The 21,856-nt window shown below is 45.6% G+C and overlaps 9 protein-coding genes across 9 annotated transcripts; 4 read left to right on the top strand and 5 right to left on the bottom strand.

Annotated features, from left to right (window-relative positions):
* Window positions 1-1,053: 1,053 nt before the first annotated feature.
* On the bottom strand, window positions 1,054-1,658 carry GLAREA_04520 (PLAC8 family protein; the record flags this gene model as incomplete). Its single annotated transcript, XM_008086897.1, has 3 exons — window positions 1,054-1,279; window positions 1,334-1,448; window positions 1,505-1,658. The coding sequence occupies 3 exons, from the start codon at window positions 1,656-1,658 to the stop codon at window positions 1,054-1,056; spliced, it is 495 nt and encodes a 164-aa protein (XP_008085088.1).
* A 656-nt stretch (window positions 1,659-2,314) lies between these two features.
* GLAREA_04519 (Acyl-CoA N-acyltransferases (Nat)) lies at window positions 2,315-3,120 on the bottom strand (the record flags this gene model as incomplete). The annotated part of the gene is made up of 3 exons (XM_008086896.1): window positions 2,315-2,558; window positions 2,610-2,933; window positions 3,053-3,120. 3 exons carry the CDS (start codon window positions 3,118-3,120, stop codon window positions 2,315-2,317), a joined length of 636 nt encoding a protein of 211 aa, XP_008085087.1.
* A 1,250-nt stretch (window positions 3,121-4,370) lies between these two features.
* Window positions 4,371-4,849, bottom strand: GLAREA_04518 (Ribosomal protein L36; the record flags this gene model as incomplete). Its single annotated transcript, XM_008086895.1, has 2 exons — window positions 4,371-4,463; window positions 4,574-4,849. The coding sequence occupies 2 exons, from the start codon at window positions 4,847-4,849 to the stop codon at window positions 4,371-4,373; spliced, it is 369 nt and encodes a 122-aa protein (XP_008085086.1).
* A 411-nt stretch (window positions 4,850-5,260) lies between these two features.
* Window positions 5,261-7,051, bottom strand: GLAREA_04517 (Tryptophan synthase beta subunit-like PLP-dependent enzyme; the record flags this gene model as incomplete). The annotated part of the gene is made up of 2 exons (XM_008086894.1): window positions 5,261-6,784; window positions 6,848-7,051. The coding sequence occupies 2 exons, from the start codon at window positions 7,049-7,051 to the stop codon at window positions 5,261-5,263; spliced, it is 1,728 nt and encodes a 575-aa protein (XP_008085085.1).
* Window positions 7,052-7,326: 275 nt separating this feature from the next.
* On the top strand, window positions 7,327-7,935 carry GLAREA_04516 (uncharacterized protein; the record flags this gene model as incomplete). The annotated part of the gene is made up of 3 exons (XM_008086893.1): window positions 7,327-7,364; window positions 7,418-7,488; window positions 7,535-7,935. 3 exons carry the CDS (start codon window positions 7,327-7,329, stop codon window positions 7,933-7,935), a joined length of 510 nt encoding a protein of 169 aa, XP_008085084.1.
* Window positions 7,936-8,153: 218 nt separating this feature from the next.
* On the bottom strand, window positions 8,154-10,045 carry GLAREA_04515 (uncharacterized protein; the record flags this gene model as incomplete). The annotated part of the gene is made up of 2 exons (XM_008086892.1): window positions 8,154-9,926; window positions 9,980-10,045. The coding sequence occupies 2 exons, from the start codon at window positions 10,043-10,045 to the stop codon at window positions 8,154-8,156; spliced, it is 1,839 nt and encodes a 612-aa protein (XP_008085083.1).
* A 720-nt stretch (window positions 10,046-10,765) lies between these two features.
* GLAREA_04514 (FAD/NAD(P)-binding protein) lies at window positions 10,766-13,010 on the top strand (the record flags this gene model as incomplete). The annotated part of the gene is made up of 8 exons (XM_008086891.1): window positions 10,766-10,967; window positions 11,018-11,269; window positions 11,345-11,382; window positions 11,428-11,554; window positions 11,605-12,060; window positions 12,109-12,201; window positions 12,252-12,922; window positions 12,978-13,010. The coding sequence occupies 8 exons, from the start codon at window positions 10,766-10,768 to the stop codon at window positions 13,008-13,010; spliced, it is 1,872 nt and encodes a 623-aa protein (XP_008085082.1).
* A 768-nt stretch (window positions 13,011-13,778) lies between these two features.
* On the top strand, window positions 13,779-15,029 carry GLAREA_04513 (uncharacterized protein; the record flags this gene model as incomplete). The annotated part of the gene is made up of 1 exon (XM_008086890.1): window positions 13,779-15,029. The coding sequence occupies one exon, from the start codon at window positions 13,779-13,781 to the stop codon at window positions 15,027-15,029; it is 1,251 nt and encodes a 416-aa protein (XP_008085081.1).
* A 4,671-nt stretch (window positions 15,030-19,700) lies between these two features.
* Window positions 19,701-20,694, top strand: GLAREA_04512 (uncharacterized protein; the record flags this gene model as incomplete). The annotated part of the gene is made up of 3 exons (XM_008086889.1): window positions 19,701-20,065; window positions 20,120-20,548; window positions 20,601-20,694. The coding sequence occupies 3 exons, from the start codon at window positions 19,701-19,703 to the stop codon at window positions 20,692-20,694; spliced, it is 888 nt and encodes a 295-aa protein (XP_008085080.1).
* Window positions 20,695-21,856: the final 1,162 nt, after the last annotated feature.

Here is a 21,856-nt window from a genome sequence, read left to right as displayed (position 1 = left end):
TAGGGATATGGTCGTATTGTTCTTGAATAATGTTACCTTGCATTAAAAGTGCCCCATCTCAAATGACCTGTAGATCGTTAGTTGTACGACTGAACGGTATTGAAGTTCCTTCAGCTAGGAGTCTTTGTTCTATCTCTGGGTTTTGTCGAAGAGAAAATGGTTTCTACAATTACAGTGGGTCACTACCTAGTGAAGGAATCCCTTCCTCAGACAGTATGTTTGGGTTACAAAGTATACTTGAACGTGTTGTATTGGGTTGATCATCTTGGCAATCAACAGCCAAAAACTTAGTTGAGGGAAGAGCAGTCTTATTCGTTCAGTACCTCTCTCAACTATATCTCATTTATAGCTGCCTACGCCGCCGCCATATGTTTCTCGCGTTCGCGAAAAATTCGATACAGTAAGCACACAGGGTGTGACTTGTGCAATACCAATCTTCATCTTTCACTGTACATTCTGGACTTTGCGAAATGAGGTCGAGAGAATCTCGTAGCAAGATTAGACCCCCTAAATGGATGAAGCAACGAGACTCCAGCTTTTATACGTGAAATTTAAGCGAGAAGGTCGAATCTTGAATAGCGCATTTTCACTTACAGAATGGTTAGAAAAAGACAACCACAATGTTCTGAGTTCGGTTGCAACTGAAAATATATGTGGAATTAGTAATCTTCAGTAAGCTTAACAGGTACTTGGGAGAAGAAGAGTGCAATTGCAGCAAGGCGGAGGCTTTGTAAAAGAAGTCTCGGTTGCCAGCAAGTCGTAATCTTGCAATTATCATACCATATACAGCACGATATCAAAGTTGCGTCTCCCAGGTTAGACTAAGACCCCCCCACTTATCTTTCTGATCGTTTCAGCTTGCCCGTACGATATTATCACCTAGATCAGAAAGAACATCAAGTAAAACCCGAATAATGCTTCATTAACTTAAGGGTAATCCCATACCCAAATTCGCGGCAATAGCTATCGACAACACGGTATCGTCCGCAATACAGAATAGCAAACAACACCAACACAGAAGAACGCATGGCAATTGCCCTCGCGAAGCGCCAATTATTGACCAGTAGTCATTCCAGCAGGCGCCTGATATCCCTGGCTGACCAACCCAGCAGCTCTCTGTTTGGCGATAACTTCCTTCTCGTGTTGAATAAGAGTACAGCAGCCGCAGAACGCACTGAGGAGACAATCTGTGACATGATCTCCCTTGAGATTATAGCTCTCACGAAGCTCGCCGCGCTTGAGAAAGGTTAGGAACCAGCCGAGGGAGAAGCAATTTGCACTTTGTGAACGTCAGCTAGAGTATACTAGAAAGATCTGCCGTTTCATGACATACGCAACAAACATAAGACAATCATTGTTGATTCGTTCGTAGGTGGCCATTGATGGCTCTCTAGATCGATGCATTGTCTTTCCGTAGGTGAAGCATGAGCAGAATGTGGTCTTGAGGCCTGGAAGAACCGTGAGTTAGATTTGTCTGGTGCAATTCATATCTCTGTAGTCTTACAAAGAAGATCTTCTCCCTCAAAGCATTCGAATATCCCAGATTGCCATTCCTCGGACCCTGTGGTCGCTCTAGCCTCTTCCATCGTAGGCACACCCGCAAGAGCCTTGGGCTGCTGGGTCACAGGCGCTGCTGGTTGTTGCTTTGGTTCGGCCATTTCGAATTGGTTTCAGGTCCAAAAAACAAAAAGTATGTGATAGAAGTGTGTTTGAGAAGCGATACAATTAACAATTACTGATAAGATGTAGTTGTGGAGAACAAAGAATTGCTCAAGAGGAATGTGTTGCTAGTGGAGCGACCAAACCTTATGTGTAGTGGAATGACCAGACCTTATGTTGCTAGTGGCATGACCAAACAAAGGCGACACCAAACTCTCATCTCCACAAGGCAAGAGCGATTATGATACCGGGTTGGATGCAGCAAGAAGCCGGCACGACGCAGCGCCTCCGATTCCGAAGAGTTGCTTGAACACAGCCGAAATTATTGTCTGAATCTGGAAATGATTTCGGTAGGTGTGAGAAATATCAGCCTCACGCGGAAAAGCGTCAATAGCAATGGTAGTTTGTCGCCAAGCTGATTTTGGTGGCTTGTTAGGGCTGCAGTCATTTTTCAGCCTTGATAAGAAGTAATTGAATTCCGTGTAACTGCATCAAGCCGTCCACGCGGCATCTAAATTAAGATTGGCTACCGCAGCCGTTTGACAATTCTGTCCGTGTCGTGGATAGATACTATATTGGAATACTGCGACAAGCGCAACGGACCGTGATTGACCTCGTATTGATATCTTGTCGTTGTAATGGATTTCGACAAGAATCAAATATATGAACTAAGATCAAGAAGAACCTTGCTTAAGATAACATAATCCGGCTCGATTTTGGTTCCATTCCGTAAGAGCTTTGGTGCTGGTGAAAAATCATCCTTGGAGTAGCCGAGTCTTTCATAAAATTTGATCGCTTTCTGATTGCTGGTAAAGCATGTTAACATGAGCTTTGCTGTATTTGGGATTTTGGTAGCAATGTCTCCTAAGATCTGCATCAATACCGTCCCCAATCCAGTCCTAAAGGATCAAATCAGCACGGAGGAACTTCAGAAACTTTGGCGTACTCACCCTTGCAATTCTGGAGAGAGGTGAACTTCGTAGCAGTAGATGACTGGGTACCCGTCTTCATAGGTCGGCATGAAGGAGAGAAAGCCCTCTAAAAAACCTTGACCGGTTTTGACGAGGATGTACTTGATATCAAGTAATTTCATTTCTTTTTTCTTGGATCGAGGCTTCCAGCCGTCCTTCGAAGCTTTGTAAGTATCAGAGCTGGTGAGCGCGATAAGACGGAAGCAGGCATCGAAATCGGCAGCTGAAAGCGATTTCGAGGTTTGAAGCGTCACAGCATATTGGTCCTTGGTAGTCGGATGCACCCAGGTATTCCACTCTTTGCTGCCTATTTTTCAGTATCATTGCATTGCCCCGGAAGAGAAATATAGAACCTCGAAACCTTCGAGAACAATCGACAATATCAAAGAGATCTGGGATACGATGTTGAAATGTTAACCCACCTTGATGGCAAGTAGTCCTCGATGAATGCGGTCAAGGTCTTTGAATTCGCAAGATCAATGGGATCCATCTTACCCAACTGGAAGAAGGTTGAACTATGCAATGAGTATCATAAAGCATTTAGGAAACGTCTCGGGAATATTCAAAAGTTCCCAAATAGCTTTGCGAAATTTGTGAGTTGGTGAGGTTCAAGGTTTCCTTTGAGAGTAGCTATTCGTCGCGTCCCCACAAATTAGCTTCGGGCGCGTCTTCCCCTCCAAAGACTCCACTGCAGCTCTACATACATCCACATCTGCGTCTTCACTCCTACTTGCATATGTAACTATGCTCCCTCGTCGCCCACATGCGGAAAGAGACTATTGTTCGGTCTCTAGTAGAGCTTTGTTCGGTTTCTAGAGCTTCGCGCCTCGGTACGATTCGTTCATACGCTTCTCAAACGAAATCTCCTCGACCATCGCGATTCGGTGGGAAGACGATTAGCCTTGATCACGTACGTATTCTTTGGTTAGCGCTTCTTCTCAAACCCTTTCTAATTGCTGTGTGCAGTTTTTACAAAGATCTCGCGCCATCTCTCTCTACCGTACCATAGTCCGCGGATGCCGCAAGATCCCAGATCGGAACTCGAGGGAGGAGATGTTAGAAATGGCTAGGGTGGAATACCGAAGGAATAAGGATGTTACGGATCTGGTGGGTTGCGATTTCTAAAACCCATGTGAACAAGATTTATTAAGATGCTATTCGGTTTCAATTCAGACGGCTAATTAAGAGTAGACACAAATCAGATATCTGATTTCCACCGGAAAGACACAATGGGAAGGTATGGAAAGATACATTGATGGCTTATGAACTGTCCATCGTAATTCTAAACGAAATACATCACCAAGCTCAAAAACGAGAGCCGCCAGACACATGCCATATGTAGAATTATGAAATAGTATACCACAAGTTGGTAGGTATATAAGCGAAACTGCCAGTATGAGCTCCCATATCAGGTAGAGCCTAAGAGAGCTCTAAACACTATTTGGATTCAATGCACTGGGCACTCAAGGGAGGAGAAGGCGGGTTCTAAATATATGACGTATGAATTCGCAATTCGAAGAGATCTTAAATGTAGAATCTGAAATCCAAAAAGAGTGTCGTCTTCTTGGGGTTCTATTACACGTCGACCCGTCTATCGTAGTAAGACGCCCATCCTTCAACGCCATGCCCATGCAAATTTATAAGTACATTCATACAATTCGCCCAGGCTTCTCTATCGCATAACACACACTCTCGCTCTTCCTGACACAATCGCATTCCCGCCACGCCATCACACACATTTTATTTCCCCTGTCGTTGCTTATGCTTAGGATTTAAGCTGCAAATGATATAAACGTGCCCTCGTCCCTTCTTTCCACCCTTTCTTCGGACGCTCTGTACACAACGAATTAGCATCGACTCCATCCCATAGTAATCATACGTTGGACACCAGCTCTCTCTCGTCCGAATCTCCCCTTAAATCCAAAAACAGAAGGCGTCCTTACCTTACACCCCTCACACAACTTCTTAACAGAACTCCTAACCTTCATCCCCCGAACCTGTCCATATCCGCCCAACACCCCATTCTGAACACCATATCCACCTAATCGTCCATAACCCCCCGCGTTCTGAATTCCATACCCGCCCGCGCCCTGCCATCTTAATTCCGGTTTCGTGAGTATCGAGAAAGTGCGCATAGTTGTTGCGGGTGAGGATCTGAATATTGGTGTTGTGGAGGGGAAGAGGACGTGGCGAAAGAGGGTGGTAGTTGGTGGACGCATTTTGGATGTTTGATTTGTTTATGGGGAGGCAATGCGGTTGTGGTGGTTATTTGCAGCTGGTATGGATGGTGGTGTTGAGGGTTGTGAAATTTAGAGGTGCATGGGTGTTTGTGCCTTGAATTTGAGGTGTGAATTCGAAGAACTGTTAGAGCACAAGAATATTTGAATTGAAACGACCAGTGACTATAATCAAGAATTTTTAAGCTTATGTATTAGAGGTAGTTTGTTATTTGCAGGTTATCTTGAATTATAGTTCATCTCAAATCCGCATCATGTTGGGATATCACACTCTCTAACATTTCTAGTCAACGAAGATTGCCTCCCCCATTTATATATCATAGCAAGCCCATCCGTTCTACCCCAAACTCCAATTCGCTAAAGCCCAAATCCATATCCATGGCTCAGATAATCTCAAGATCGCAAGAAAGTCCCAAACACCTCTGAATTTGTACAGTCCTCCCAAGGATACCCAATTTTCTGCAAAAAGCTTTCTAATTCCTTGTGTTCGACTTCAGGACAGATGATACCGGTGAGAATTTTACCAATATCACTACCAGCGTTTCGGTATTGGAAGAGTGAGATGTTGTACTTTGGACCAAGAGTGGTCAAGAATTTTTGTAGAGCGCCAGGTCTTTCAGGAAAGTTGAACATATATAATCGCTCATTCGGTACGGCTGATCGCCCACCAACCAGATAGCGGACGTGGGACTTAGCAAGTTCGTCACCGGAAAGATCTTTCGCTATCATTTCCCCTGACTCAATACGCGCGAGTAAAGAAGAGAGCTCGGCTTCTCTTTGGGAGGCTGGAGAGGTGAGGGAAATACCAATAAGTATATTCGCAACTGCATCTGTAGCAAACCGGTAGGAGAATTCGGTGACCATATGTGGCATAATCGCTCTGATGAGTTCCAAGAACGCTCCTGGTCTTTCGGGTATCTTGACCATGATCAGAGCTTCTTTTTTCTCTCCCAAAGCAGCACGTTCTGCAACAAATCGAAGGCGATCAAAGTTCATGTTCGCTCCTGATGCAATGGCGACTAAATTTCGAGAGGTGTCTGCTGAAGGGTGCGCTGCTACATATTTCTTGAGCCCTGCCAGTGCCAAAGCCCCTGCTGGCTCGACGATGGACCTGGTGTCCTCGAAAACGTCTTTGATGGCCGCGCAAGTCTCGTCGGTGGTCACTTGAATGATCTCATCCACAACCTCCTGGCATATTCTGAAGGTCTCCTCCCCAACATTTTTGACTGCTGCACCATCTGCGAATAGCCCAACATCTTGGAGTGCAACTCTCTCCCCCTTCTGCAGCGACTGCACCATAGCATTAGCGTCATATGTCTCCACTCCGATGATTTTGACATGAGGCGCAATTCGTTTAACATAGACTCCAATGCCAGCAATAAGCCCCCCACCGCCAACACAACAGAAAATAGCTTCCAGCTTTCGAATGTTTGTCTGCCGCAAGAGCTCCATTCCTATGGTACCTTGTCCAGCGATAACATAAGGATCGTCGAAAGGCGGGATATTCGTCAATCCGTGGAGCTTTTCCAATCGACCACATTCTTCTTTCGCAGCGTCAAAATCATCGCCATTCAGAACCACAGATCCTCCTAGCCTCGAAACATTCAGGTGCTTGATACTTGGAGTACCTTTAGGCATGACGATAGTCGCAGGTATCTTGAGCTTTCTAGCAGAGTACGCAACTCCCTGTGCATGATTCCCGGCGGAACAAGCAACCACTCCCTTCCAGCTAAGTTTGGGATCCAAATGTGCCATTTTGTTGTACGCCCCTCTTAGTTTGAAGCTGAATACCGGCTGCAGATCTTCTCTTTTTAATAATACGTTGCATTCTAGGCGGTTGCTTAGGTTGATAGCTGATGTGAGTGGTGTTTCTGTTACCACTTCATAGACTCGAGACGTAAGGATAAGCCGCAAATACTGCAATTCAGGACTCAATTAGCCTTGACGAAGCTTTAAGTATTTGCACAATAGTCAACCTACATCAGGGTACCCATTTGGCAACAAGAATTCCTCAGGAACTACTCCTCGAATCTTGCTTCTTGGATCCGCGCTCGGCGGTGAAGGGTTCGTCGCATATTCGGTCAAGCTCAATGTATTCAAGCTTGGAGTTCGAGGTCTCGAGCCATTGGTACTCGGTGTACCGTTGACTTTGGAGTCGCCGTTAGGCAGACCTCCGTTTTCCATTTTCGCGGTGTTGTGTATGTATGTTTGTGACGCATCTGCAAAGCTATCGCGAGAAATGAATTATTGAAATGGTGGGGTTTTCTCTGGGCGAGATCGGCGCTGGCTTGCTGTGGCTGAAAGTTGCAAGGGGGTCCCCAGGAAATCCGGAAAAAGGTTTCAGCGGTAAATGGCATGAATTACCTCACCATATTATTCCGTGTAGTCTGGAGCTTCCCCGCGACAACGACTGTCAAACTTAATTGCACGACTAGGCCATTGTTGAGGGTGTAGTCAAAATGTCTCAGCCATTACCGTCGTCCTTTGATGGGAACTCGTAGGTGCTATTCATTATTTCAGTAGTGTGTTAAAGCTGATGCCATACTGAAGTGACTTCTATGAAGAAAATCGATGGCAAAAGTTCTCGAGAAGGCTTAAAGAAGAGCCTGTAATCCCTTTTGGTACGTTGTTTGATCTTAATTAGGGGCTTTGCTGATTGAAATCTAGGATGTGCCTTAACGTGCTGGGCTCTTTTTGGAGCCAGTCGGTCCATCCGTGCAGGCGACCACAATAAAACAAATCGAATGTTCCGAGCTCGTATCTTCGCACAGGGATTTACACTTATTGCTATGGTCGCTGGTAGTATGTACTGGGAAGCAGATCGCAAGAAGCGCAAGGAGTTTGAAGGGGCAGTTAGCGAGAGGAAGGCAAAAGAGAAGAATGCCGCTTGGATCCGAGAACTGGAGGCTAGAGACGAGGAAGAAAAAGAGATCAGAGCTCTCAGGGAGAAGAGGAGGATGAGGGAAAGCAATCCCAAGAATGCGAACTCAATGATAGACGATTCTGAAAGGAGGACGCCGAAGGTATCTGAGATGGTCCGAGAGCTGTTACTTAATGGCAGGAAATAGGCATGATTAATGGTTTGTATAATTATGGGCAACACTGGGCGTTTTGGGATGTAGTCGACCTAACAGCATTGTTTCCTTAAATGGTGTTTTGTAAAGTTTACACAAAAGAAGCTATGCATTCTTTTACGTTAATCTCTTTCCAAGTATCCGTTGAACGCCCGAGATCCAAATCGTAAGCAATATGCGCCCGTGTGACTCCTCGGATGCCAACTGTTCATCTAATTCATGGAGCCACCACTTCGGTTGCCTCCAATGATCCCAGCCATTTCCAGTAATTGCCTATCTGCTTCCATGTCTCCACTCCCAAGATTGATCTTTCTTCGTGCCTCTGCTTCGCGCTCTTCCCACGCCCAACGTTTCCTCTGTTCCTCAGCTTCGGCGTCTCCGCCACATCCCCAAACCTCCAGACTTTCTATCTCGAATCGATCTTGGAAGTCTGTTCTCCGAGTTTCTGAGTTGTGAAATGCTCCACCACCAGATGTGTAGTTGTGTGTGAATACTCCAAACTCAAATGAAGAATCAAGCATTAACGAGACTGCTCCAAGATTTACAAGTGTTGACAACCCGGACGTTTGCTTCGCTTTAGGATGAGGGCTACCAATGGAAATACCGCAAGAAGCCGAAGGTGGCTTGGTGAAGGCGACATAGTCTCTATTCATATTTGACGCATGGAAAACTTCATGTACTGGCTCCAATTGAAACAGCTTAGTCTCAGAGTCGCCAAAGCACTCTTTGTGTGTTTGCCGCCACGGCTGAGTGACATATACTCCAAATGTTACATGATCTGATTTCCCGCTATCTGGAAATCGCTTTGGGCGGAGAGTATCAGAGAATGCGCGTTCTTGGCCGCCTTCAGGAGGATCCGAAATTCGATTACCAGACACAAGCAATATGGTAGGAGCTCTCCAGTTGAACACTCTCGTCTCGAAGCTTCCAAGGGAGAACCCGGCATCGCCTCCGGAGTAAAGGAGTCGAAGTTGTCGAAACAAAGTATTTCCTGGTATGAAGAAAGAGAGTTGCGACAAAACATTTAGATCTAGAATCTCGCCCCTCTGAGGTGGAAGGAGTGGTTGCTCTAGCGCTGGGACAGCAGATGGAGGAGGTGGCAACGCCCCATCTTTTCGTTTGGTGAAGTCGATATCTTTGGAGAATAAAAAGTGCTCGAATAACGGATTGAAACCGTTAAATAAGAAAGGTAAAGAGTTGGGTATCACTGTATTAAATTGATGTATTTTGACTCCGGGAAACTTTTCCACGTTCACAAACGCTGCGAGTATGTTGTCTGCGGTTTTGCGAAGACCTTCTAGTTGATCACCAGTAAGCCTTTCGGCATGGTTTGCTAGGCTTTCTTGATTGCTCAGTGGGGCTACCAGAATCAGTAGCATAATCAGCTTTTTGAAGTTATCGGACGGTATCGAAGCTTGAGCAATTGGGGCGTCTCCATGTCGGAAAACTTCTATCGCATCAAGGGATTCCAGTGCTGCGAGAGCCAGATCATCGTCGTCTTCTTCATCTTCTTCCTCATCGTTGGTGGCCTGGTCAACTGCAAACCCGGCCACATGGCTTCTCGAAGCTTCAGGCCGCGGCGTACTCTTCGATCCCCCCTTATCTGGTTCATTCTCCTCGTTTTTTGCATGCGACTCCTTTCTATCAAAGACAGCTAGACTGCGGAAAAGTAGCTTAGTCCGATCACGGTTGCCCTTTTTCAGGACTCGTTGATATCTTTCGGACATTATGACCACAACCATAATCATCTGCTCAAAACCCAAGACAACTGGCGCGTCCTGTCCGAAAGGGAATGCGCCCAGGTATGATATCATCTGAAAGACAACGGAAGAGACGCCCAAGACATCTGGTATTTCGAGAAACCGTGCAATCGTGTCTTCTTTGAGGTATGAGATGCCATCTCGATTATCTGCAAGGCTTCTGAACACGTCTTGAAAGGAGTAGAGTTCGAGGGGTGTAAAGCAACGTTTTGCAAACTTGCGAGCCTGTAGTTATCTGCGTGGTTAGTCGAGGCCTAAACATTGCAATCAAAACATACCAGTTCATGGCTTAATTGTTCAGTTGAGACCTTTTTCTCGCCATCGCTGGACTGCCCTTGTCCCATGATGATGCATTTATCACACACGACCGTTGAATCAAGCCATGCTGGTGGGCGGAGTGAAGGGCAACTGTTTGTCAATGATGTAGGAAGTCCGAAGGATGCGATGCCCCTCCAAACACATGACGAAAGCCCACCGAATCCATGTCAACGCGAACCGATTGTTTCTGACCTCGAACTTCATCTCTCTTGCTCATAACAACACATCATTCTAGGCTTCTGTGCAAATACTAAGCTGTCGTGTTCTAGTTATGTACTACAAGCTGCCGACAGCTCTTTTACTATCAACCTGTGCGATTGTGCATCAACTCGTAGCTTGTTGTGCCATGTTGTTTTGTCGCGCAATCGACACATCATTCTTCATTCATCTTGTCAAGGCCGCGCCTATTTCTTAACTGTGGTCAGGCATTGGGCAATGGCTAGTCGTCTTTCTAAATGCAATATTTCTCGCAAACGATTGTGGACACTTCCAGAGTTAGACGCAGTCTGGTGCGTACTCGGTGAGCAGATTGGTATTGAAATGGCAGCGGTCTATTCGTATCGGGGTCGCTGTTGGGTAGCCCACCTGCCAAGGTTGAAACTCATGTACAATCTATTGAGACCCGGAGATTCTGATTAGGCTGTTGAGTAACATCGTGGAAATGATCTAGAAAGGTCCCTGGGGGGTTCTTTTGCCTCGAGTTCCTCGCCTCTTTTCACTATTTGATGTAAAGAGTTCAAGCAATCATGTTGATACACAAAATCTTCACCGTTGCATTTCCGTTGGCATCCTTTTCTTTCTTTCTAACTTGTCAAGCTCGTCCGGTTGAGGAACTAGCATACATAAAGCGACATGTTTCCGAATTAGATGATTCTTACGATTTCATTATCGTTGGTGGTGGGACAGCTGGAATCACCGTTGCAGACCGGCTATCTGAGGACTCAAGAAGTATTTCCCCTTCGATGACAAACTTGCATCATCTCATATATTTGTCCCAGACAGTGTATTGGTAGTAGAATATGGCTATATCGACCCAAGTCCAGACATCCTTATGCCCGCGCCGGCAAACAATGACCGCTACTTGCCTAGATTCTACAACTATTCTTCTGTGCCGCAAACTGAATTGAACAATGCAACGACAATTGTGTATGCAGCCGCGATAGTAGGAGGGGGTTCAGCAGTTGACCATATGATGTTCGACCGAGGGTCTGCTGATGACTATGATAATTGGGAGAAACTGCAGAATCCTGGTTAGTTAAATGATATTGTGGCAGAATATTTCAATCTTCATGTTCTCGGTTCGACAATAAAGCTAATGAGTGTAGGCTGGGGCTGGAAGGGACTTCTTCCGTACTTCCAAAAGGTAGCTCTTTCAAAACTTTTTTCCACTCCAATTAACTGGAAGTAGAGCGTAACATTCATTCCACCAACTCTTGCTCAGCAAAAAGAATTTGGCTATACATACGACGAGTCTGCTTATGGTGGCCATGGGCCCATCTATGCCAGCTATCCTCCATTCCAATGGCCTCAGCAGAGTGCGTAGAAACCCTCTGCTTATAAGGAAGTTAAAATCTAATCTGGTTAGAGACTCAATGGAACTCCTGGCTCGATTTGGGGGTCAAAGCTACCAAGGAGGGGGCTGGGGGTCAAGCTTTAGGACTCTTCTGGATCCCAAGTGCTCTAGATCCTAAGAACGAGACTCGCTCTTACGCAAAGAGTGGCCACCATGATCGAGCCGTAAGAAGAGAGAACTATCATTTACTGACTGGCTACAAAGCACGCGAGATTTCAATTTCTCGCTCTCAGGCAGAAGGCGTCAAAATTCAGGCACGAGATGGTAGTGATAAGACTTTTACCAATGTGAAAGCAAACCAAGAAGTCATCATAGCTGCAGGTTCCTTCGGAAGTCCTGCACTGTTGCAGCGAAGTGGCATTGGCCCCAAAGGTTTGTTGAAGAAGGCTGGTATCGACGTTAAATTGGATCTTCCTGGCGTCGGTCAGAATTTGCAGGACCATGCCGCCTCGGTGTTGGTTTATATATGTAAAAAGGAAGCCCCATTGTTGAGCACCGGTCGCTGATTCTCAAAAGATGCAAGCAATACTGTACCAAACTCTCAGACGGCTGCAACGAACGCAACTTTTGCTGCGCAAGTTCAAGCTCTATATTACCAGAACCGTACAGGTAAGCCCGCAGAACCTTTAATTATGTCTCGACCTAATACATTTCTTTAGGTCCTCTGACCGTAGGATATGGTAATAGTGTCGTGTTCCTTCCCCTGCAGACTTTCGACACCAACTATAAGGGAGTAGTTGCAAATCTGTCAGCACAGAACTCTCTCGCTTTTCTTCCATCCGGCTATGAAATTTCACTTAAGCAAGGCTACGCGGCCCAAAAGAAACTTCTTCTTGCATCGTATAGTTCGAAGTCATCGGCAATGCTCGAGGTATTTTTTAATGGTGATCCCACTGTGGTAAACGTTTTGCAGAAACCAATGTCCCGTGGATCAGTCTACATCAATATCACCGATCCATTTGGCGACCCGCTGATAGATCCAAGGGTTTTCTCCAATCCTGTTGATATGGATATAGCCGTCTCGATGTACAAATACACACGCAAATGGTTTCAAACTCCAAGCCACGCAACTCTAACGCCTTTTGAGATACTGCCTGGCAGCTCCGTGATTAGCGATGAAGATATCAAAGCTGCGATACGGCAGTTTTCAACACCAACTATTGGTCATGCATTGGGAACGTGTGCTATGATGCCGTTAGAAATGGGAGGTGTGGTTGATTCAGAACTCTTAGTACATGGGATCAAGAGACTGAGCGTTGTAGACGCTTCAATCATGCCGCTTGCACCCGCTACACATTTGGATGCTACTGTCTATGCGGTTGCCGAGAAGGTGAGTCTACGGACTTTTCATTCGTAGCTTTATAGTGAATACTAACTCAATATAGGCGGCTGATTTGATCAAGAGACGAGCCAGATGATGTCTTTGTTCTTCGTGAGTATGTAAGTCTGTAAACAAGCTCTGTAAACAAGCGGATTTGTCAAAGTTCACGACGACGTAAAAGGAAGTTTAGACCGTCCGCGTAGAGGTAATGATGGCGGACATTTTGTTGAGTGGGATCTTGGTTATGATCATCATCTGTCGCGTTCTAGTGATGAAGCGCAAAATCTACCAGCAAATAACTAAATACATTAACTTCATAAATTATAAGATTTCAATCTGTTGTAGCAATGGATGATGGTCAATTGGAGCACCAGGAGGATAATCACGTGCGGTGTTTGAAGATACTTGCTGCGCCTCTTGAATTGATTGAACCTCTTCTCGGAAAGGCACCATCCAACCTCAAGAAATATCGTCAACGTCGTCGAGGTAATGTTTAAACCATCTAGAACAATTGAGAAGGACATGTCCCGAACATGTTTTCAATTCAAATAAGTTGTATGTAATAATATTCCCTGCGAAATATGGAAAGGAGACCAAAGACATACCGAGTGTCTGGGACCCCTTCACGAACAGGTTGCATTACCTGCAAGTTGAGTGCCACCTTGCGATATCTAAGCTCCATGGTTGCGATACAAGTTTTGTTAACACATGAACCAGACAACGGCATGTCAAATGCGACGAGACCCGACCACATTGCCTGAAATGTCTCAACGCAAGAAAACCTGGTCGCGTTTGTAAGGGTTACGCAAATTCGAATGTGGTGTCGAATTCTAGGCCAGAATTCTCAAAGATAGAAATCCCAATAATGTCACTTGATTCGCCGAGATACGAATTGAGCAACTTCCCAAACACAAGTCAGGACGAGAAACGCATCTTCCATAATTTTGCCAATTTCTCTGTTTCGTCTATAGCGGGACAATTCTCCTCGCCGTTTTGGGAACGACGAGTGCTTCAGATTAGTCTTTCAGAGTCTTGTGTCAGGAACGCAGTCGTGGCAATCGGTGCTTTACATGAGAATTTCAACAAGCAATCACTTCTGACGACAGGTCATCAGGATTCTCAATCATGCACATTCGCGCTCAGACATCATGCAATGGCCACCCGAGATCTGGCTCGTCTCTTGTCAGCGTCTCAACAGTGGGATTTGGCTCTTACGGCTTGTATCTTATTTGTGTGTTTTGAGAACTTCCTGGGCAATCATCAAGCCTCCCTTACTCACCTCCGAGCTGGACTCCATATCTTGAGGTGTATCCATGAAGCTGGCACTACGCTGTCAGAAAGCTGGAAAAAGGAATTCTCTCCACTTCTGATGCGTCTTGGAATACAAGCATGTCTATTTCTTGATCCGAGAGAAGATGGTCAACGTGCTGCTCTTTGGGAGGATCTTCAAATCGCGGTGCCTGAAAATCCTTTGATATCATTCAAGACAATAGAAGATGGGCTATGGTCACTTTCTTCCATTGGTGCTGGAATGATCTGTGACCGTGGACAAACCCAAGTTGCACCGACTTTGGAAATCAGAGAAAAGCACAGGGCACATTTGAATATATGGGAGCAAAGCCTAAGAGAGTTTCTTTCAAATGCGGATACTCATGATCCTGTTATCGATAGCACTCTGCGCGGTGCTGCCACACTCAAGATCTTCCAGATTTTGATCTGCATAACGGGAGAACTCTATGAACGGAGCGAGACTCATCTAGAAGAGATGCTCATTTATTGTGAAAGTGTTGACTCTGGCCAACTGACCTACCACGGCTCACCAAGACCTATGTGCAATTTCTCAACAGATCTTGGTACAATCGCACCAGTCTTTTTCGTCGCCTTGAAATCACATAATCCAGTCACCCAGACAAGAGCTTGGAAGCTGTTAAAGAGATCCCACAGAAGAGAAGGGATGTGGGATTCTGAGATATGTGCTGGTATTGTGGAAAATTCCATGGCTGCCTTTCCGTTATCAAATAAAGGTGATCATAAGCTGGATGAAATACTTTTAGCGGGTCGGTTGATTAATGAAGAGGATGTTTTGAGACCGAAGAACAGTATCTGGGTTACTTAGGGAGGTAGTATGGATATCTTGGGGTGGACATCATCACTTATTAAACACTCAGAGAGAGTGTCAATACTCAGTCTGCCCAGCTCTAATTTCCTATAATATTTGAAACAATGATGATGAGTAAACTCCCAGCCCCTAACTCGGGGAGACATGGTGTCAGAAAAGGCCGCAAAGCAATCCTCACATGCCGACTCATTTCTTCTCAGTTCCACCGGGACAAGTTGATGGAAGATGCAAATCATCCAGAAGACAATAGTGCTCATGACCCTTAGAGCTGGACTCTCGTGCATCACATCTGAAAGAAGCCACTATTTGAATGGGCGAAAATTCCAAATTTCTCAGCATCCTTTAGCGTCACACCCTCCGCCGAAATCATTCACGCTCTCAGAGAACAATTGGTTTCATCTCCCAAATTCAGAAACCAGGTCTTGAGTAACTTGGACCATAGACCAACTAAGAGGGCCAAGATCTGAGAGATTAAGCTATCGATGTAAGCATGTCATATTTCTCGGTCCAGCTCAATGTTCATCTTTCAAATATAGCAACAGCAACACTTGTCGACCTTTCCAAGGTCGACTCAAACAAAGTCTAAAATTCATAGAAGGAAGGCGCAAACAACTAGTTGAATATTTCAAATGTTGATCAGACGTTGAAGAAAGAAAATAATAAGAGGCAGCGGTCATCACAATTGGTGAGCGATTCATGTATATTTCGAGGTTTCCAACAAAGGAATCTGCATCGCACATGCAAATTAATGAGATGAGGGCTGTATTCTAATTAGATGCAAAAGTGAACTCTTGCAGCATAGACCAGTAGAATATTCAACAGGATTTGTCGTAATACAGATAGCAAAAATTCGTCCTCGTATCTATCACGATGATGGAAAAAATAGGAGACGAATCAGTATGCACCCATGGTACACTTTAGAGTAAAACTCAAAGCTTACCCAGGCGCGAGGCAACATCTACAAAAGCGAATTGTAGCATGGTATCTAGAGCTTTTTCAATATATCTGGAAGTGAGGAGCGCTTATCTACATTCTGAGTATCAGAAATAATATAAACAAAATTACACTTCGTCGGCCATTCGTCAAGGCAGCTGTAAGCAGTTGGTCAACCAAGCTGTCGGATCACATCTATCCAATACAATGCTTGCCGCCGCTTACTCCTCACGCAGTGCTCATTTACGTCTCTTCTGATTGAGAAATTGAGGGGTTGCAGATTGCCAAACGGTTTCTGCAGCATAGTTACACGTCCAATATGGAGCAGCGGGCCTAACTAGAGCAAACAGCTTGATGAAATTACGAGTTTACTTGGTCTGGCATGACACCGTCTATGTTTCATGTTGCTCGGGTTATTTCTTCTTTTGCACATACGACAGAAGAAATGTCTGTTTCAATAGAAGAAATGAACATCACGCATAGCTGTAGACAGAAGGATAAAGTGTGTGCTGTTGCGCGAAAGAGTCAACTTGGAAACTTTTTACTCTTTGGATACCTCGATTGTAGTATGAGATCTTGCTTTTAAAGATGCAATAGAATCCACATCTACACGCTCGTAGCATACTTCAAAGAAGAAGTTTCGATAAGCGCAGTGGCCAAGCAATCGTAAAAGCGGGAGGAACGCCTCGCGACGACCACGCCATCACCACGTACATGTCGGGAGACATTTCTCCGCGTCAGGCAAGGTTCTAAATGGGCGGGAAAAAACATACCATCTCTGGTAAGATCTCACCGACCAGTCGAACGTTGGATGAATGCAGAGACGAGGTGTGGAGAACATGTGTTGGAATGGGCTGCTTAGGGAAAGGATCGAAGTAAAAAGCAAGATTACCCCACAGTACGTGCATGGGTTGATATAAAAAACCAGCCACGATAGGAATGATGATTATCGGCCGTCTCGTTCACTCTTTATTATCCGTATGCCCGGAAGTGTTTGACCTAAAGTGTACTGCTGAGGTCTCTATGCTAGATGCGAACCTTCGAAGGACATCTGGGAGATGTGCCCACTTACTTCGTGGAGAAATTTGACACAAACAAAATTGGCCAACCGAAAATAATAAGTATGTTGTTAAGACAGCAATTGTGGGCGATGTATGAAAACAAGTCGGTCTGTCGTTCTCTGTCATTCCAACAGATGCCGTCTTACGGATGGATCTATCCTTTCGTTGCCTCATTCCAGGGTAACAAATTTACCCGCTCCCATTTTAAGAATCATCAGTCTCCTGATATCTAACTGACAGAAGCCATTCCTCGCATAAAAGGCTGATGGGATGTCGAGAAATTGATGTTCACCGTTGTTCAAATCGGGAACTACAAAAGCTGAGCTCAGGAAAGCTTCAGAACATCAGCTATCTCACTCGCCTGATGTTGAAGTTTTTATTGATTGTTTGCTGTGCCGGTTCGCCAAGATGCAGACAAGACGGGAACATCAGTTGGTGGCTGATGCTTGATCGAGCAACCTGTAAAGGAATCGCTTGGCCTTCGTAACACACCATTCTACCGGGAACATCGAATGTGAAGCTTCGCGGGTGCGGCAGCACGTCTCCTCAACTGCTGTCAGTGTGTACGACGTTAGTTTCGTTATAAATCGATATTTGAGCTCGATCCGCCGCGTCAGTTTGACTTGGCCAGTGTGTTGGGATATATGTGAAGGAAACAACGACGAGAGAAGGTCTCCACTTCATCTGTTTCTATGACAGCACCTTAACATGTGGATATTAGCCAAAAGATTCGTACAAAATGCCAGAATTATTGACACAAGTCGTGTCACAATGGCAAACCACTTGTGGTGGTTCTCGTAACAGAAACAATTCATCGGGGAGCTTTTGAATTTGTAAAGAAATAATTTGATTGGAACGGCGAGCTGAGGCAACAGGGGGCTTGCTCAAGGGGTGATTGAGTCGGCCAGGGTATCAGGCAATTGAAGCTTGGCCACAGCGATCAACCGAGGGGTGGCTGTAAGCCCAAAGTCTTGTTCTGATGTCCGGACCTTTGTTGACCTGAGGCTTTTGAATTATTTCGGTAGAATTTTGTTGGAATATGGAACGTGAGTAATGGATCAGCTTGGTGGTTAAACATAGGAAATAGCTATGGGTTCAAGCTTCACGCTTTAAGCAAACCATTACGAGCTACTGCACCGAAGAGAACAGTGATGGAACATCACTACAGTAGTGTCACCTGTCACCCAAACTTGGTATCCGAATCTTCCGACACGCAAATCATGTCAGATCTAGCCCGCGCAGTTCGTATGGGGGTAATTTTTTGTATGTCTTCCCGCGTTTGCACGCTGATGGGACAGAAGGCTTTTTTCGAACTCTTGCCGCACCGGGAGTCCGGACTCCAACAACAGAATACAATTAGTCGGGTTCCTATTCGCAAACATTGAACGTATAAATATTGTTGTGCATAGTTGACATGCTGGAGATTGTTGTTGATGCAGGACCGAGGAAGGTGGAGGTGGTTGATTTAGGCTGAATAAGGGGATCACGTTTTTCGGCTGGAAGCCAACGATACTGCCTAATGTGGTCTAGTGCTCAGACTTTAGCGCATGCTAAGATGTGACAAGCATTGAGGCGCATTTTACACCATGTACGACTGCAAATGGAAAAGGGCGCGAATCTTTTCTCGTCTTCGATTACCATTGCATTAGCTGCAAATGTCACAAATCACAGCACCTCACTTTACTTCACACCTTGTGATTAGAAAGAGCTGTCTTCGGACAAACCTCTAACACCACCTGGGAACGAAGATACCGCGGACACTCCCCACCACGGCGCGGGGATGCTCTAACTTACTCTGGTCTTTTCAGCAGTAAGGAGACGACTCCAGCCCACCGCGAATGACTTACCGCCGGAAAATCTCAGAAGACAGGCCGAACACGTATGAAACCCCGGCAACTATACTCCGTAGACGTGTGCGGGCACTAGTTCCCTGTCCCGATGAGCAATTAGTGCTTCATCAACCTTTCTCAACCGCTCCGAACTCTGCAATGGCTCGCCAGGACAGATGGAAGTAAGGGTGAGATTGCAAAGCTCGCTGTGTCCAACAGGAACAACCTCGGACATTGTTGTGGCAGCCAAATACCAGTACTCTACTACTAGTGTAACTAGGATCATATGTATTACAAGGTTGCCCAACATCCTATGGGTGGGATAGCCACATAGCCTGGTGGCCAGCATACACCGTAACCCCGGATTGTCCCCAACTCCTCTACAGCCTTAACGAACATCCCCGCAGAGGAGATTAGCTTCTTTATGGACTGTTGGATTTAATATGGAGCTACGAGAACGGAGTAGCTAACCCGAAAAGTACTCGTAGCCATCCTTCTGGCTTTACTCCCTGGTTGGAATCCGTATCTAACCACCTCAACTCACCAATAGATTGCATCCAGATCTGGAAGCCGCCGTAAAACCAGCCCTTGATTCACAGACTGGATTCACAACCCACTACCCCGACCTGCATTAGTGAAATACCCCATCATCCGGGACCCTTGCTAATTACTATATATTCCCTTTCCCCCTTCTCCTTCATCACTTTTGAGCTCTTCTCCTCCCTTCACATCATCACCTTAGCAGAGTTATCTTCGAGCGAGAACAAGCAACGATCTTGGTGTAGTTTGGCCAAAGAATTTGCCTATAACACCCATCAGCTCTTAGATTGCAGGCGATATTCGCAATGGCTACAACAACAACGACAATGGAGCCTGAGCTCAAGGAATACGATACCAGTACACATGATCATGCCACGCCACCAGTGAATGGCAAATACCGTAACTACGGTGGAAATCCACTGGCTCACATGAATACTGGAGATTCGGCCAGGCTTCCTGCGTTCGGTGGAGAATTCCAACCAGGTCTTTACAAACCAACTGAGCACCGCAAATTTGCCAATCCTGCTCCTCTTGGATTGTCTGCTTTCGCTCTCACCACCTTCGTTCTGTCCCTCATCAACATACAAGTAAGAGATACTGTTGAACCCAACATCGCTGTTTCTCTCGCTTTCGGGTATGGAGGTCTTGTCCAGTTGCTTGCCGGCATGTGGTGAGTAGCGAGCCTGTGTGACGCATAAATCTCGATTACTAACACGAAAAACAGGGAAATGGCTGTTGGAAATACTTTTGGTGCTACGGCACTCTCCTCATATGGTGGATTCTGGCTCGCCTATGCCATCATTCTTACTCCCGGCGGATTCGGTATCGTAGCTTCGTACGCAACGAAGAATGCTACTACAGGCGCAGCAACCACGGCCCACGTGAACGATTTAAACAACGCACTTGGGTTCTTCCTCGCGGGATGGTTTATATTCACCTTCCTATTGCTCATATGTACGCTGAGGTCTACGGTCGCCTTCTTCATGTTGTTTTTGACCCTCGATATCGCCTTCTTGTGTCTTTCCATTGGTCATCTCACTGCGGACTCGAAGGGCAAGGTCAATCTCACTGCCCAGAAAGCTGGTGGATACTTTGGGTTGTTCGCGGCATTCTTGGCTTGGTACAACGCTCTTGCAGGTATTGCAGACTCATCGTAAGGACTCCACTTTATGATTCACGTTTACTCTAGCTAACTTGGACTACAGCAACTCCTTCTTCGTTGTCCCAGTTGCTCACTTCCCATGGTCTGAGAAGGCCCGGGAATCCAAGGTGGCGAAAACCGATCGCCAAACCGTTTGAACTTTCTTTGAAGCCATTTGGATTTTATAGCATTTAATAATTCGTTGGTTACCGGGCTATGTGGTTACAAACAAAACATCATCTTCTACTGCTATGTTTTCTTCAACCTTAACGTGCTTGATGTTTTCAAACCACCATTGTCGTGGGACCTTATGGAATAAACATGGTTCGGTATTAAAGTTGGAGGGGTGAGAGATTGATAATAGGAACTAACACATGTCAAAAATTACCCGTTTTTCAAGACTTGCGAGTGAATTCAAGAGGTGACTGCATTTGAAACACTGACCATTTTCAGCACCCTATCAGGTATCCCGACGAATGAACAGCCATTAGTCCCAATAAAGACTTAGCTTTATTGTAAGTGATACCTCAGACCTAGATTTTCCATAAAGTCAGAAGATCTAGGACATCCAGTAGAACACAGATAGATACAGTGGTTCGGAGCTATCGGCTGAGGTCGGACCGGTCGTGTTTATCGCGGGCCGCTCACAGAAAGTAGGCCGATCGATAGATTGGGTGGCTCAAATGTCAAAGCGCATACCAACAACCTCTAATTAGATACACAATGGGCCCTGAACTACAAATTGTTTGCCCAGCCAAGTCTTTAGGTGCCTTCAAACGAGAAACCAGCAAATGTGTGATTGCTATCAAAGAAAAACTGTCGCTTTCTTAAATGTATAGCTCTAAGCTTGTCCGCCGAGCACAGCCTCTTCGCTTGTCTCTCCTTAGTACATGACAAAAGCTTCATCCATGGCCAGTACGCATATACTACAAGAAACGCCAACTTCATTATGACCACGTCAGTGACAGAGATACTAGGCACTGTTGCTACAACTATACGTCTGGCCGGTGGCTGTAGGTCACTCCGACTGCCTGAAAGCAAACATTGCTACCAACTCACGATTTTAGATACAATGATCACCTACGGCTTCCTGAGAGGCACCTCTATTTCGATATAGAGGAACTCTTCATAGTTATTGCTAAGTCCGCCGCTCAGTCTACGAATGATATTGTAGAATTTGTCAAGATCGCAGAGGGTGGCTCTTATCGAATATTCGAAGCTACCTTTCGTGATGGCGCAAAAGTTATAGCACGCCTTCCATATCCATGTACCACCCCACAAAAGTATGGTATTGCTAGCGAAGTAGCTACTATGGAATTT

The sequence above is a fragment of the Glarea lozoyensis genome (assembly GCF_000409485.1).
Source record: "Glarea lozoyensis ATCC 20868 chromosome Unknown GLAREA5, whole genome shotgun sequence".
Classification (NCBI taxonomy): domain Eukaryota; kingdom Fungi; phylum Ascomycota; class Leotiomycetes; order Helotiales; family Helotiaceae; genus Glarea; species Glarea lozoyensis.
This window is presented reverse-complemented; position numbering and strand designations above follow the sequence as displayed.